The 14,516-nt window shown below is 38.8% G+C and overlaps 2 protein-coding genes and 1 pseudogene across 2 annotated transcripts; 1 reads left to right on the top strand and 2 right to left on the bottom strand.

Annotated features, from left to right (window-relative positions):
* Positions 1-3,363: 3,363 nt before the first annotated feature.
* Positions 3,364-4,309, bottom strand: LOC144742312 (olfactory receptor 52B2-like; annotated as a pseudogene).
* Positions 4,310-7,136: 2,827 nt separating this feature from the next.
* Positions 7,137-11,010, bottom strand: LOC144742311 (neuronal acetylcholine receptor subunit alpha-10-like). The gene is given in 9 exon segments (XM_078624786.1): positions 7,137-7,772; positions 7,774-7,814; positions 7,890-8,422; positions 8,793-8,803; positions 8,805-8,930; positions 8,932-8,951; positions 9,100-9,187; positions 9,189-9,245; positions 10,969-11,010. Coding segments are annotated over 9 exon segments (1,554 nt in total).
* A 465-nt stretch (positions 11,011-11,475) lies between these two features.
* On the top strand, positions 11,476-13,573 carry LOC144742310 (acyltransferase PGAP2-like). The gene is made up of 6 exons (XM_078624785.1): positions 11,476-11,643; positions 11,847-11,968; positions 12,009-12,097; positions 13,068-13,174; positions 13,254-13,362; positions 13,443-13,573. Exons 1-6 carry the CDS (start codon positions 11,476-11,478, stop codon positions 13,571-13,573), a joined length of 726 nt encoding a protein of 241 aa, XP_078480911.1.
* Positions 13,574-14,516: the final 943 nt, after the last annotated feature.

Here is a 14,516-nt window from a genome sequence, read left to right as displayed (position 1 = left end):
ACCACAATAATTTTGTTGACAAGGAAAATTTTTCTGAGGATCAGTTTGATGTTCACCCTAAGTTCTGTGATATTCAGTCCATATATAAGCGGGTCCAGAAAAGGTGGAAACAGTAAAATGGACACACCGAGCATCCTTCTAAGATATGGGTTGATCCTGTCAATCCTGTGGGCGGTGAGGGGTAACAAGAGTATTGATTTGTAAGATTAAAAAAACAACTAAATGGGTGCCACAAGTCTGAACAGCCTTTCTTCGGGCATCTACACAGTTCATCTTGACACATGTTTCGGGCATCTACACAGTTCATCTTGACACATGTGTGCAGGATCTGGGCATATGTGTAAACTACCACTGACAGTGATCCACCTTGGAGCAAAAATATCCCTACAATACCATAATAGTTGTTTACCCTGATATCCTCGCAGGTCAGCTTCAGTAATGATGGATTGTTGCAGAACAAGTCTGTTATGTTTGTTCTGCATATTTTCAACCGCAACAAAAGCCCAAATAATATGGTAAAATATGAGATGTTTAGAAAATAGGTACAAAAAATCATTTTAAAGACTTTCTGTGGGACCATGATTGCATTATACCTCAAAGGACAACATATAGCAATATATCGGTCGTATGCCATGACACTTAAGATTAGCAAGTTTGCAGTACCATATATATGAATGAGAAAAGCCTGAGTAATACATGCAGAGTAGTACATCTCTCTGTTCTCTGTCACAATGCTGTACAGAAAATGAGGGAAAAATGCTGTCGCGCCTATTATGTCGCTAACAGGAAGGTTCAACAGCAGGATGAACATGGGCTTGTGCAGTGTTTTACTCAAGATAATGGTTACAAAGACTAACACATTGCATAAAACAATGATAAGATAGATGATTGTCCCAAATGCAAACGCTGGATAAATATGTGGAGTAGAGATTTTCAAGGATTCCAGTGTTAATACTTCCTGCAAAGACATGTTTGCATACATAGTTACCATCACTTCTGTCAGTGTTCTCATAGCTTGCCAATCCTAGAAGGATCCTTCCCTGAAATAAACATTCATATAAACCACGAATATACAGTGTGACAGTCAACATTCATTCAAAGGACTCTTACCTCACTCGTGCAGTGTGCAGACCCTGGCCTCACCTGCGCTTTGTTGTACGACGGGCGTCTGTCTTTTATCTGTATGCACAGACAACCCATGAGATTAGACATACATCTCCTGTTGCAGAAAGCTGTCGTGACGAATCTGAGGACTTGATCAATACTCATTTATGATGCAATTTCTTTGCAAAGTTCCCAGTAAATTCATAAACACTAGTGTTGTAGGAGTCCACACTACTCGAGTACATACACACTACGTGAGTGACCAAAGACAGCATATACTTTTTTTTTTTCCTAGTTCACATTTGCTATAAACCTATGTCCCCTACAGACATAGTTTTGATTGGTTCTCCAGACGTGTTTGAATTTGCAGCATCACCTGTATGACAGTTGATTTGTTCTGGAGCTGCAATCATTCTAATATCTTACCAATTACATTTCCAAAGTAACTTTTCCAACAATCCACATAGAGGGCCAGTAAACCATCCTTTTGTTTTAACCATTGAATGCATGTTACTGAGGAGGACTGAAACTACTAGAATGCATGGCTGGATGGCTGGATGGATGGCTGGATGGATGGATGGATAGATGGATCAATAACTGTCCCTATCCATTCTGAGAAGTGACCCCAGCTGCCCTTATTGGTTAATTTTTTTGGACAGTCCTTCACATTTGTCAAAGATGAAGTTGAAGTATTTATGCATGAAATGGATCGCTTGGAGAGGTGGAGACAGCTTCATACAGACTGATTGTTCTGGAAAGAAAGAACACAGAGGCAGAAGTTTTCTCTTGAAGCCTCCTTGAGTAGTTTCATTCCAGGAGCGACTCATTTCTGTGGAACCATACAGAAATAACTGACTGAGAGACGTTGAAACAGTCACATCAATCTTGTGAGCAATGGTTTGGATTTGTAAGATTACGAAACATAAGTAAGTGAGTGCCAGACGTATTTTCCTCAAACCTGATTTAAAAAAAAGATTGCGCATTTTACCGTTCTAGAGGTCTTTTCTAATGTGGGGCTGCCTTTCCTCACAATGGTTTAGTAACAATCTATTTGCATAAACCTGTTAACACAAAGACAAACCAAGGCTGGCAGAAGCAGAACTTCAATGGATAACGGTTAATATTATTAAATACCTTCTTTCAAGAAATATTATTTATTTTATGAAAGGTTTAGCTTCCCTTCTCTAGGCTTTGTGGATGTTTAAAATATATTAAAACATTCTCAGTAGGATATCCTAGGGTCAATCAGCATCATGTACTGTCAGCAAGACCATCAAGAACTTCAGATCATGCCTGTAATGCCACCATGTTGCTCAGGTGCTCAGTCTAGGATATTGACAACCCTAATATAGTTTTTCCCCGTATTTTACTTGTGTATTACAGGTTTACATGTATAGTTTTTTTTTTTACTCTGAACTTACTTTTTTTTTTTTACTTTGAACACATTCTTAATACTGCATGCTTAGCTATTATCAACCTTGATATGACATTTTTATATTTTTCTTAATCCTACACAGCGCATTTCCTACGTGGTTTCCAAAATATCTTATCAGAATAAACATTAAAAGGATAAAATAATGACCTTCACTGCCATGGCCATGTTTTTTACAGTCTCTATTACTAACAATTAATTTTAAGTCAGTGAACATTTGATTTGTTTCCAGTTCTCATTAAACTTCCATGGTTCTTAGAAAAATACTGACCATGAAATGGTCAGTATTTAGCAAAGTTCAGCAAGCCAGTTCATTTACAGGTATGAAATTTACATGACATAATCATTCAAGTAATTAGCATTCAATGACTGACTGCACCTCTGATCCTGGGATAAATATACAATATATATATATATCTGTTGGGTAAAAGAAATGTATGACAACATTCTGAAAACATTTTTAATGAACTTTCAAAGCAAAAGTCATCACATAAAACCATAAACTATATGTATTTTTTTTAACAATATATATCACTCTATCTAAAACTCAAGATAAATGTCAATGCAACAGTCAACACGTTTGTAAAACAGACAGCAGAGGTCACTCCCCTTTACAAAATAAAGTGAGTAAAGTGAGGGAGTGAGCAAAGTTAACAATGGGAGATTGAATCACTGTACATGCTGATGATACACACATCTAAATGATAAGAACATGATTATCTAGCATCATTCTATGGCCATTGTTGTTTTTGTAGTTACATCCTGTTATTATCAGCTGACATCACACTTATATAAGTTCTTTCCACAGAATTGTTACCTGAAAAACGTCATATGGATTGAGCAAAGACCCTATGCTTCAAGACCCCCAGCAAAGTGTTACGTATTTCACTTGTGTACAGCCCATACACAATGGGATTCAGAAATGGTGATATGAGAAATATCAGCATTCCCATAATCTTCTGCAAGTCACCTGAGATATTTTTAAACCTGTGAGATAAAATTGTAAAAGTCCCCACGATCTCAAAAATGATTAATATAACCAACTGTGCCACACAAGTGTTGATCGCTTTCTTCTTGGCTTCACACTTCCTGGTGACCACACAGGTGATCAGAATCTTCACATAGGAGTATACCTGCACAGACACACTCACAGCTTGCATGACGGCCGTAGTAAATAACCCTATGACATTATTGACACTTGTATTCCCACAAGTGAGTTTCAGAAGAGATGGGTTATCACAGAAGACATTCATAATGACAGATTTGCATCTGGGAAGCCTTGTCTGCAAAGAGAACACGGATCCAATCAAGATGAAATCGAGACCCCAGACCAGAGTGATAATACAGAGAATAACTCTGGGGGTCATGACAGACGCGTAGCGTAAGGGCATGCAGATGGCAACATAACGATCAAATGACATTGCTGCAAGAATAAACAGAACACCTCCGCCGTACATGTGCAGTAAAAAAGCTTGCAGAACACAAAGATGATAGGAAAACCTTGTTCGCCCCTGTGATAATGTCTGAAAGGACTTTAGGCAGCATGGCTGATATGCCGATCAGATCATTGAGGGGTAGACTGAAGAGAATGAAATACATGGGCTTGTGCAGGTTTCTCTTGAGTATAATCAACATCAACAAAGTCAGGTTGCAAAAAATAATAAATACATAAAGTGCAATACCTAGAAGAAAAATGGGATACCTCCCCTCCAACGGAATAACAAATGTTTCCAAGCTTAATTCGGAGCAGCACCCAAAAGAGTAATTCATCATTTTCACTTCATCCAGAGAGAAGAAAAACTGTCATGAAGTCAAATCGTTAGAGTTGATGTTTCAAACAGACACAAAGTGTGGAGAGCTGCCCCGCACGCCGTTCTTTTAATATCATCACAACTACAACTCTGACGTCACTGTTTGTACGTATGCCCGTGGGATTGTCAGCAAGGAATGTGTCATCACACAAAGAAGTCAGTGTACGGCGGCCCTGAAGCGCAAATCGCTGCAATAAACAAGAGCACATAATAAAAAACAATAGCACACCATACAAATTATTGCTTAATTATTGCAAGAATTCCATCTGTTGAGTAGTATTTACTTTCTGTTCAACAAAGGAAAGCGCGTTTGTCCGTTTGTCGGCGAGCCCCAGAAAGCACGTTCTATTTATGTTTGTTGCTGTGATTTGCACTTCACCATTTGCTGTTACTAGAACACGACTGAATTAAATAGGCATATTTTATTTGTTTATACTTAATACCTGTTTCTCTGGTTGACCTTGATTTTTTTTTTTTACATCTGTTTGAATAATTGTCAAATGAATAATGAATCATATTATTAGTCAGAGTATTGGTGATAGTAATATCTAATATATTATGTTACATCAGTAATTAGTTCATAATGACTATATGATCATATCATACATAAAATAAGATTTTACCATGTCTAGAAGAACTGCAAATATAGTATTATGATCCTAACAATTATAATCCTATCAACCAAACATTTTGTTTAATTAGACACCAGAAGATTGGAGTTTTATGTGTCTATGTGTATGTGTGCATGAGAGGGCAAATTGAGGATTTTTTTTTCTGTACAGCTATAAATACAAATGTTTTTTTTGTTTGTTTTTTTTTTCTTTAGTGCTATTTTTTAAGGTTGTTTAAAAACAGGGAGTGGAAATCTTGTCAAAGTGTCAAAGAAATACATATAGTGTGTGATATTCTGCCCTTGTATAATCACTTTGTTCACAGGTACTTGGCTGAGATAGCAACCGAGGTTTGAAAAATCATCAGTTCACATAGTATTTTTTTATCATTCATAATTCATGCATGTTTTCTACTGTATTTGAATGAAACATGTTCATGGCACAGAGATAATCAAGCAATAATGTGTATTTGTGATGAAGAATAGTTTAACTTCTCTGTGTTTAGCAAAAGTGTCTGCTGCAACAATATTATGTAACGGCATACACAACAGAATTGCATCACTTTGCCAAAACACCTTTATTAATTAGTCCCATTGAGAGATGAGTAAAGTTAACGCATTATTAACTGTGTCACTCTCTAATTATTCCCCAGACCATTCCTAAAGCTCCGCTTCATAATAATATTGTTATTTGTTATTGATGGTGTGTTTTGATGAAACCCATGGGATGCTTAACCATAAGACTGTGTAGATCGATTTTAGTTGTTTACTTTAAACACTGTAACGGCTGCTCTAGCGTGAAAGATGTTGGATTAAGTGGACAGCTGAACGTAAAAGTATTAGAATCTGAAGTACGTTGATTCTTTTCCCCCATTGTCATACGAAGCAGTTTGTTTGAATGAATAAATAAATGAATAACCTGGCGGATCACAACCTGAGTCTCCAGATTAGTAATACTTTTTCACAGAGCCCTAATTGAAACTGAGCTGCACTGAACTGGTCACATCAGGTCTGAATGAAAAGCCTCTTGTTGGTGTCTACCACAGGGCAGTTAGGACTAATCATCTCACCCCTGAGAATGGACCTCTGGTTGATTTTTTTTAAATTGATTTGACCTTGTAGTTCCTTCCTTTGGCATTTCTGTGGTACATTGAACAAGAAATACCACACAGTTAACATGGTGAACATGCAAACATCTTTCATCCAAATAAACTCCATCCAAATAAACCATTTTTATTAACTGCTGCTTTTTCATCACTAGATGTTTCTGTGTTTTGTGATGGATAAATTTGGTTCCACTTTGATGGTTTTAGCTTGCACAGTCGGTGTGTTGTGTGACTTGCTTAGACGTTTCATCACACCTCTATGTATGGTTGTGTTCTAAAAGCCCTGATAACGACTTCTCGGGAATCAAACCACAGAGGCTTCTGTAACACTGTATCACTGCAGCATTCACTTTTTTTTTTGTTTTTTATTCAAAAATGTGTATTCAAGAAATGTCACTGTCATATGTAATGCTGGACATCATTTTATAAATTATGGATATAGAAATGATTAGAATGCCAGCAGTGGAAACTGCTGATGACTGACCTTTCCTTGCTGAACTGTGAATTGATGCTTGTACAAATGAAATCTGATTTGATTCACCTTGTTCTCAATAACACATTTACGACAACAAATGCATGGATAAGGACATTTGAAATATTGATGGTGTTTATAACTTAATTTTCTATTGTATCCAAAGCATCTGAAATACTTGACTTCTGAAGTATCATTACTGGACTATGAATATTCAAAAAGAAAATAAAAAGAGCGTTTGAGTTGATCTTTACACAACTAACCAATTAACCTTTGCATGCTTTTGGAGGTGTGAGGACGCTGGAGTACCCTCCCGCTGTGAGGCGACAGTTTAACCACAGCGACGCCCCAATCAATGCTTTGTTGTTATTTTGAAAAATAGGAAAAAAGAATGTGTGTAGGGTTTTATTATTTTCCAACAAATTCCTATAGAGATCACCATGGGAAAGAACGTGAGGGAAAATGAAAAATGTGCTGTTTGGAGCTTCTTTCTCACACAAAACTATTCACTTAACGTTCACGTTCTCTTGTTCCACAAACACATCAGTACAGGAGATTATTCTAAATATATGGATGAATGAATCCTTCTTATCACTCTCTATTAGATGACTTTGCCCATGATTAGAAGACTCATGAAAAAGACCATGATGAAAAATATCCACATGAAGAAGCGGTCTAAAACTTTGGCCACCTTCTTCCACTCTCCAGTCCTCTTCTGCGTGGCCCTCTGATCCCGGTAGCAGTTAGCTATGTACTCAATATTCCGCAGCATCATCCTTTCATTGGAGGAAATATCTCTGTCCTTGCTCTCTCCATCACTAACTCCTCCTTTCCTGCATCTCCTCGGACCCACTGAGTCTTCGCTGTCCATGCTCATAAAAATGCCATTCTTCCAGGTGCTGTAGTTATTGGTAGGGTTAATCCCCATCGATCCACCTGGACTCATCATCTGATCCACGTCTTCTCTGTCTTCTGTGGTCATGCAACCAAAGGCCTCTTGTCCTCTCTCCATTCTGTCTCTGCCTGGTCCAGCCTGACCGTTCATGGTACAATTGGTGTTCTTTACCACAGCAGGTTCCTGTTTTTCTGTCTGCACTGACAAGCAATTCTCCCCGACTTCATACACAAAGCACATCCTGGCCATGTGCTGCAGAATGACCTTCTTGGCCCACTTGGGAACTGGTTTGGCCTCAGGGCCACAGTGATGTATGTTCATAATGAAGATGGTGAGGGCAGTGGGAAGCTGTGATCATGGACATAGTTGCAATGTAATACTTTCCTGTGGAGAAAAATGACGTTTTTATAGCCTGCAGTGATCACACATGCTGAATTTGACCATAGTTACTGTGCTTACCAATGAGTGGCACGTTCTCAGATGGTGGCATTATCTCTGCAACCAACAGCTGAAAGACAGTGAGTGCCAGCATAACAGTAACACCTAAAGACACCTTCTCCCCAGAGTCAGCGGGTAGGTAGAAGCCCAGAGGGGCCAGGAAGGAGATCATCACACATGGAATTAACAAGTTGAAGACGTAAAAGGAGGCCCTACGCTTCAGTTTCAGCGTGTAGGTAACATCAGGGTATGGGTCAGCACAGCAGCCATACAGAATCACATTTCTGGTAGCAGGCATACCCAGAACCTCCCACTCAACATTTTCCACCAGGTCAGCGAGGTCAGCGCTGTCCATGGCGTTCAGGATGTCCAGCTGGTTCCCGCTGTATGTCCAGGAGCCGTAGGTGAACCTGCATTGCTGTGCATCAAAGGGAAAGAAAGACACGTCCACTTTACAGGAGCTCTTGGTGATCGCAGGGGAATCCCACATGATCTGGCCGTCATGTCGGATCACCACATTGGTGTCCATGGGGCCCGTGAAGTGATCGTCAGCACTGAAAGACAAAGAAGACTCGTCTGGAAAATAGATGAAAGTCTTAACATACGAGTAACTTAACTGTTCTCAAATGAGAAAAAAAAATGAATTGATCAGCACACAAAGGCACAAGAACACCAGCTGAGGTGAGAGACAACACCTTTAAAGGGAGTCGCTCTTGTCCCTCAGTGTTTTGTCTGTCTTTCATGACTATCCAGTTGCGTTCATGTGTATGTTTGTTGTTTCTGTCTGTTAGCGGTCTGGACACTCTCATGAATAATGGCTTCAAAGACTGTCCAGCTTGTGTCTTTTTACGCTGACCAACTCTTCTGAACAAAAAGAAAATACACAATGTAAAAATGGTTTATCCCAATACCAGTCCGACCTACTTGTTATATAGGAACTATATCAGGTCTCCATACATAACTACTAGGTATGCGGATGGTATCGAGTCCATCATAATCCTCTTTATTCCATTTAAGATGTGCATCTACCCACACTTGCCGTATCCATAAATAAGCAGTCAAAAATTTGGTTTCGCTCATCCTGTAAAAAGATGTGAATTGATGAGAGTGTAACCTGCAAAAGAAAGAGACACATTTCAAGTGGCATACCAAACAGAAAGTCTTCAGAGTGAACGTGAGGGTTTTCAGTATTTGAGCAGATGCTGCAGTGGTGCGCGTGGTGGTTTACCATGTCAAATAATCTGGGACAGTGTAACCTGCAGGGTTACATTCAGTTTGTCGTCTGTGTCCTCCACCGGCCTCAGCGCGCTAGTGTAGTTTGGTAAATAAATCCTTCAGGAGCATCTGAGCATATCTGCCTTGGGCACACCCAACAGGCTGGCAGAGGGACAGAAACAACAAGTTGTCCACCGATTCACTCATCACATTTGCTTTATTTCATCATTTTTATTTCAGTTAGTATGTTGTTACCATCATTTTTATATTAATGGCAAGTGAAAAGGTTAATAAATCACGTTTTCTTGGCACAGACATTAGTTAGTTAGATTATGGCAGCAAAGACAGTAATATAAAAGAGAGGAAGATTAAAACGATGTGTGCAAAGATGTTGTTAAAACAGATAAATTACTAATATGACACCGATGCACAGTGTTACATCGTAGAACAGATGTATGCAGAGAGTATTGGATAAGTATGTACATAGTATGTACATCAATGTGTCTCAGAAACAGATGTGTTGACTGGCAGGGAATTGTGAACGTCAGTGCTGAGGTCCACAGAGAGAGAAGGCACGAGTAGAGAGGCATGACAGATGGTGGTCGGGGGCCTAAAGGGTCAGAGTACATTGCCCTTCTACAAAGCTTGTGAAAGAGATCAGGCAATGCAAGTCCATTATGCATCAGTGGTGACCCTCCCTGTTCGGAGAGTGTACATGGAACGTAACATGTGTTCATGGAACGTTTAATCCACTGAACACACACAACATAGACGAGAAACTGAGACTGAATTAGAGTCCTATATGCTGCCTGTTTAATGATCTATGCCCGCCAGTAGGCAGGGGAGAAGATGAATGGAAGGATTCACAGAACTGAAAACATGATATTTCCCATGGGACATTTGGTCAAGGCAGATGGTTTGAAGGCAGTTTGAATAAAGCCTGTCAGTTGGATGCACACAGCAACTGCAGGATTATAACAACAGCAAATCCCCCAACAACAGCATCATACACTTTGGAATGATAACTCGGGAAGGGGAATGGAAATAGTGAGAGGAACCTGATGATTGGTGCGCTATTAATACAACGTGGTTGCTGAAAACCACATTCTTATGAAATTAACAAGACATTATGACGCAATTCCCCTGTAATCTAACGGCATCAAAGAAAAACAGCAAAAGCAGATTAGGAAAAACAAAATAAAACAGGGAAAGAAACTTACATTTACCACAAAAAAAGCAACCAAATTAAAATCTGGATCCCCCATCGTTTCATCTTGCTGAAACAAGTTATATTGAGTCCTGGAACATTTGACCTGTAAAATAAACTTGCACCCGCTGATAGGATGACAAGAAATAAAATAAAATAAAAAGAGAGAAAGAAGAAAAAACAGCAGGCTGCCAGTGAAAGCAGTGATGAACTCATCCAAGATGAAGAGATGTACAAAGTGTGGGCGGGGCGGAGGCTTGATTGACAGGAGGATGTCAGCGTCTCGACCAGCTGGATGAACGGATGAATATTTGCAGGATTAATCGGTGTGACATGGGAAGCTCTCATTCTCTCGTCTATTATTATCATTATTATCATCATCATTATTATTATCATCCTGTCGTGTTTATTCCGTGTTCCTGGTCGATCGGGGGTCTGTGCACGTCATTTGAAACGCGACCACCTCAGTCATCCTCTTCCGGGCACGCAGTGTGTAATTCATTCATTCATATTTCCTTCCTGCCATTCGCTGCAGACGGTTGCTGCTGAATTTGCTGCAGGCCTGTTGTCGTCTGCCGGAACCATCAGCCTGAATGCAGAAACACATCTCGTGATGTCCGGATGATCGGATGATCCACCTCCCCTCCCTCCCCCGCTCTTGTATTTTTAAGGCGTCGCCTGGTAGTAGATGCTGGTGCTGATGCTTAGCCTCGGCTCCATCCTGCAGCCTGACACAATGAATGACTGAATGTAGTTCGCTGGTGAGAAAGCAGGTATTCTCTTCATTCAATACTTATGGGACGTTAACAGAGTCAGAGAGAGACTAGTAACAGTAATCTGTTACATTACTGTCACCGTTACATATCAATATTAATTATGATGTTAATGATATCAGAAGAGTATCTGCAAAAACATAGGTGAGATTTGCATGTGAATGAGTGATAATGATGTGAATTGATGTGCTAAAGGATTTTATAAGGACAGTAGTCAATGGAAATGCAGAAAACTCAGCAAAGCTAATGAAATGAGTAACATTACTTTGACATTTTCAGCCAGGTTAACTGCAATTGTAAAAGCTGTAAAATTGTAAAAGTAACTTTCCCAACACTGGATGTAACATATGACCAGATGTTTTTTTGTTCCACATCTGACTTTCCCCACTGTATGTTGCAGACCCATTAAAAGATGCTGCAAGGCTCAAACATCTTTGGACATGAGAGGCCTCTGGTCATCAGGTTATCATTCAGCACCTGTGTGCTGGGGACTGTGTGCCTGCCTCTGATTGGTTTGATCACCTGCATATCCATCTCCTACGTTTTTCATTTTGACGACTGTACTGGTACACACTGCCAGGTAACGGTCCTTGTTTGCATTGTCATTTGCCTTAGAACAGCAATAGTGCTCGAAATTCCATCAATATTTAATTTGAAACAAATGAAAGATCATTGCACACTAGTTGTTCATTAAGGTATCAATTCTGTCATCAAAAGAATAGTTTCCTTTACTTCCATGCGTGACAATTTTTAGATGAAAATCTATGACCTGTGTGTTTTTAGGTTCCAAACTACCTACCGTCCATCAGTGCCTCAATAGGTCTCAGCCCCGAATGCCACATATGGCGAATCTGCATTGGTCTGCACTCAGCTCCGAGGCTTCTGGTGGCATTTACCTACTTCAAGTTTTACAAGACACGTTTTGCCTCGAGATTTCCCTGAGAGCCTTCTCAATTGCCTGAATCTGGCTTTTGCTTTGATTGAAAACCTTGGCCTCTTGCTTCTGACATACGTCTCATCCATTGAAACATACTGTGAGTGCTTATATTTTCTGATCATTGTAACTGAACGGTTATATCTACATGTTACCCTTTTGAAACATCTGGCACATTCAGTGTTTATCATTCAAAATAATACGAATAAGAATTATAATAGTTCTTTTTTTATTTCGTATATCATGATTTTTCCTAATTTGATGCATTTCCTGTGAACCACTATTTCAAAGCTTGCTTTGATGCACAAAAAGTCATGTGATCAATATACTATGAAGCAGTAACTGCTTCAGTCGCCTGAGAAACTGGTGCCCACTGGTGATTCACTGATCAAATTATCGTACATTGGGCTTTTTGGAGAATTAGTGGTCATACATCATCAGAGGGTCAAAGTATTGTACAAATGCAATAGTTATCATACATTTGGCAATGCTGCAGAGAGGATAATGTGTCTGTGGCAGAATTGTTTGGAAGCATTCTCATCTGATGAGAATGAGCATTGACCCTGTCAATGCTGACATGTGTCAATGTCACATGTCAACCACCAGCAGACACAATCTCCTCCAAATATAGTAAGATAATATGGTTTCTTTCCTGACTTCAACAGCAGGGTAGACTTAGCGCTGCTAATACTAGATAAGATAGATACTTTATTCATCTAATTGAGAAATTCACATTTCAATTCACACAAAAATATGTGTAATAATAATAATAATAGTAATGATATTCACATGATCAAATCAATATCAATATCAAAAGGAGATAGACATTTTTTTTTTCACAAGAGGAAGGATGGGTGGACACTAACGTCAATCAATATGGTTCATTCTATGAGAGTCATGAATGTTAGAAAAGATATGGATGAAAACTGATGTGTTAGTAATATATGAGAATAGAAGGTTTAAGAAAAATAAAGATTTTGTTTATTGCTAATGGAATTTTTTAAAAATCTAGGTGCCATCAAATATTGCAAATACAGTTCAGTTGCTCACTGAAATGTTCTTCTGTCTAGTTGTCCATAAGGAGGGATTCATCCTGTTCCTTGTCGGCTCACTTTTCCACATGCTGATAACCTGTCGTTTATGGAAGGCAATTACCAAGTACTCTGTGTGTCCTGAGGTAAGAGAATTCAAATTGCACACTGTTAATTTGTGATATTCATTTTAGTGTTACAGCTTTTGTGTGTTTGTTTACCCAGGATCTTAAGTCTCACCTTTGGAAAGTCCGCTCCTTACTCCTGTATGTTTGCTTCTGCGTTTTTGCTGGATTCTTTTACTGGAAACACAATATGTACTGTGAATCAGGAAGTAAGTATGAAATACAGAAAAAAATATGGTTTAATCCGGAAGCATTCCATTTCACATGCGCTCTTTTCTTCTTTTCACAGGTTATACACTTTTTGCCTTGTTTGAGTACCTGGTCGTCTTTTCAAATATGGCCTTCCATCTCACAGCAATCTGGGACTTCAGGAGTCGCCAGGTCATGGTCATTTCATGCTCTGAGGATAAAGACTTCTGACTAGGACGTCATCAACTAGATTCTATGAGCAGTGCTCCGCCTGCTGTCAACAGCTGGGACAACAGACAACAGACTTTTTGCTATATATTCCTCAGAGGCCAGGTCTCCAGACCTCAAACGATAGAAGTGTGCCATGCTTCACTAGATTAAATGTATGTGTGTGTGGGTTTGGGTGTGTTGATTTGCCTTACTTTACGAACACATTAATTGCTCTGAGTACAAAGTGCAGTATCTGTGGTGCACATGTGTCGAATTAAGTGACATTCATTTTGACTATGACTGTCTTTCCTTTTGAAATATTAGGCAGAAATTAAATAAATTAGTAGGGATGGGAACGATCAAGAGCACAATGTCAGTAATTTCTTCTGAATGTTCCTACAGGTGTTGCTCTGAATGTCAATCCATTTTTTTGTCCTGAGTCATAACCATGACAATACAACTGCTTCTGTTGTTTCTGTGTATAAGCACATAAAAACTTTTAAATGATCCAAATGTTATCCCTTTGTCTTTGACTCTGACTCACCCTACATATTTTAATATATTTTAGTATATTAATAATAATATATTTATATATAGTATAGTGAAAAATATGCAACATATGTTTCATATCAAAATCATTTGAACTACATTTCTTCAAAAAACCTGTTATTCTCAGATAAGAAGCCATTATTGTCCAACAGGAAAATTTATGGCAAAAAAAAGCAAGATGCGATATTTGGTGGAACAAAAATCTGAGTTAAATCTACCACAGGTTTTTAGGAATGCTGCTTATCAGAATCCCTCATATCAAATGGTATAAAAGGATCCAGTTACACGATGAGGACAAAACAGACAACTTTACTATTTTACTATTTACTAAGTATCTGGAACATGCAAGTATATCTAAAAAAATATTTCGCTAGCTGTTTACTTAATCCAAGAAAATGTTTTTTCTGATTAAAAC

This window comes from Lampetra planeri, unplaced genomic scaffold, assembly GCF_965212315.1.
Source record: "Lampetra planeri unplaced genomic scaffold, kcLamPlan1.2.h2 scaffold_982, whole genome shotgun sequence".
Lineage (NCBI taxonomy): Eukaryota > Metazoa > Chordata > Hyperoartia > Petromyzontiformes > Petromyzontidae > Lampetra > Lampetra planeri.
The sequence above is the reverse complement of the archived record's forward strand: the minus strand, read 5'-3'. Positions and strand labels throughout refer to the sequence as shown.

What these genes read in the sequence shown, in the direction of transcription:
- LOC144742310 (XM_078624785.1), top strand. Translation starts at nt 11,476, where the DNA reads ATGCTGCAAGGCTCAAACATCTTTGGACATGAGAGGCCTCTGGTCATC. An exon ending in GTACTGGTACACACTGCCAG is followed by an intron (nt 11,644 to 11,846) that starts GTAACGGTCCTT and finishes GTGTGTTTTTAG; the next exon opens with GTTCCAAACTACCTACCGTC. An exon ending in CTCATCCATTGAAACATACT is followed by an intron (nt 12,098 to 13,067) that starts GTGAGTGCTTAT and finishes TCTTCTGTCTAG; the next exon opens with TTGTCCATAAGGAGGGATTC.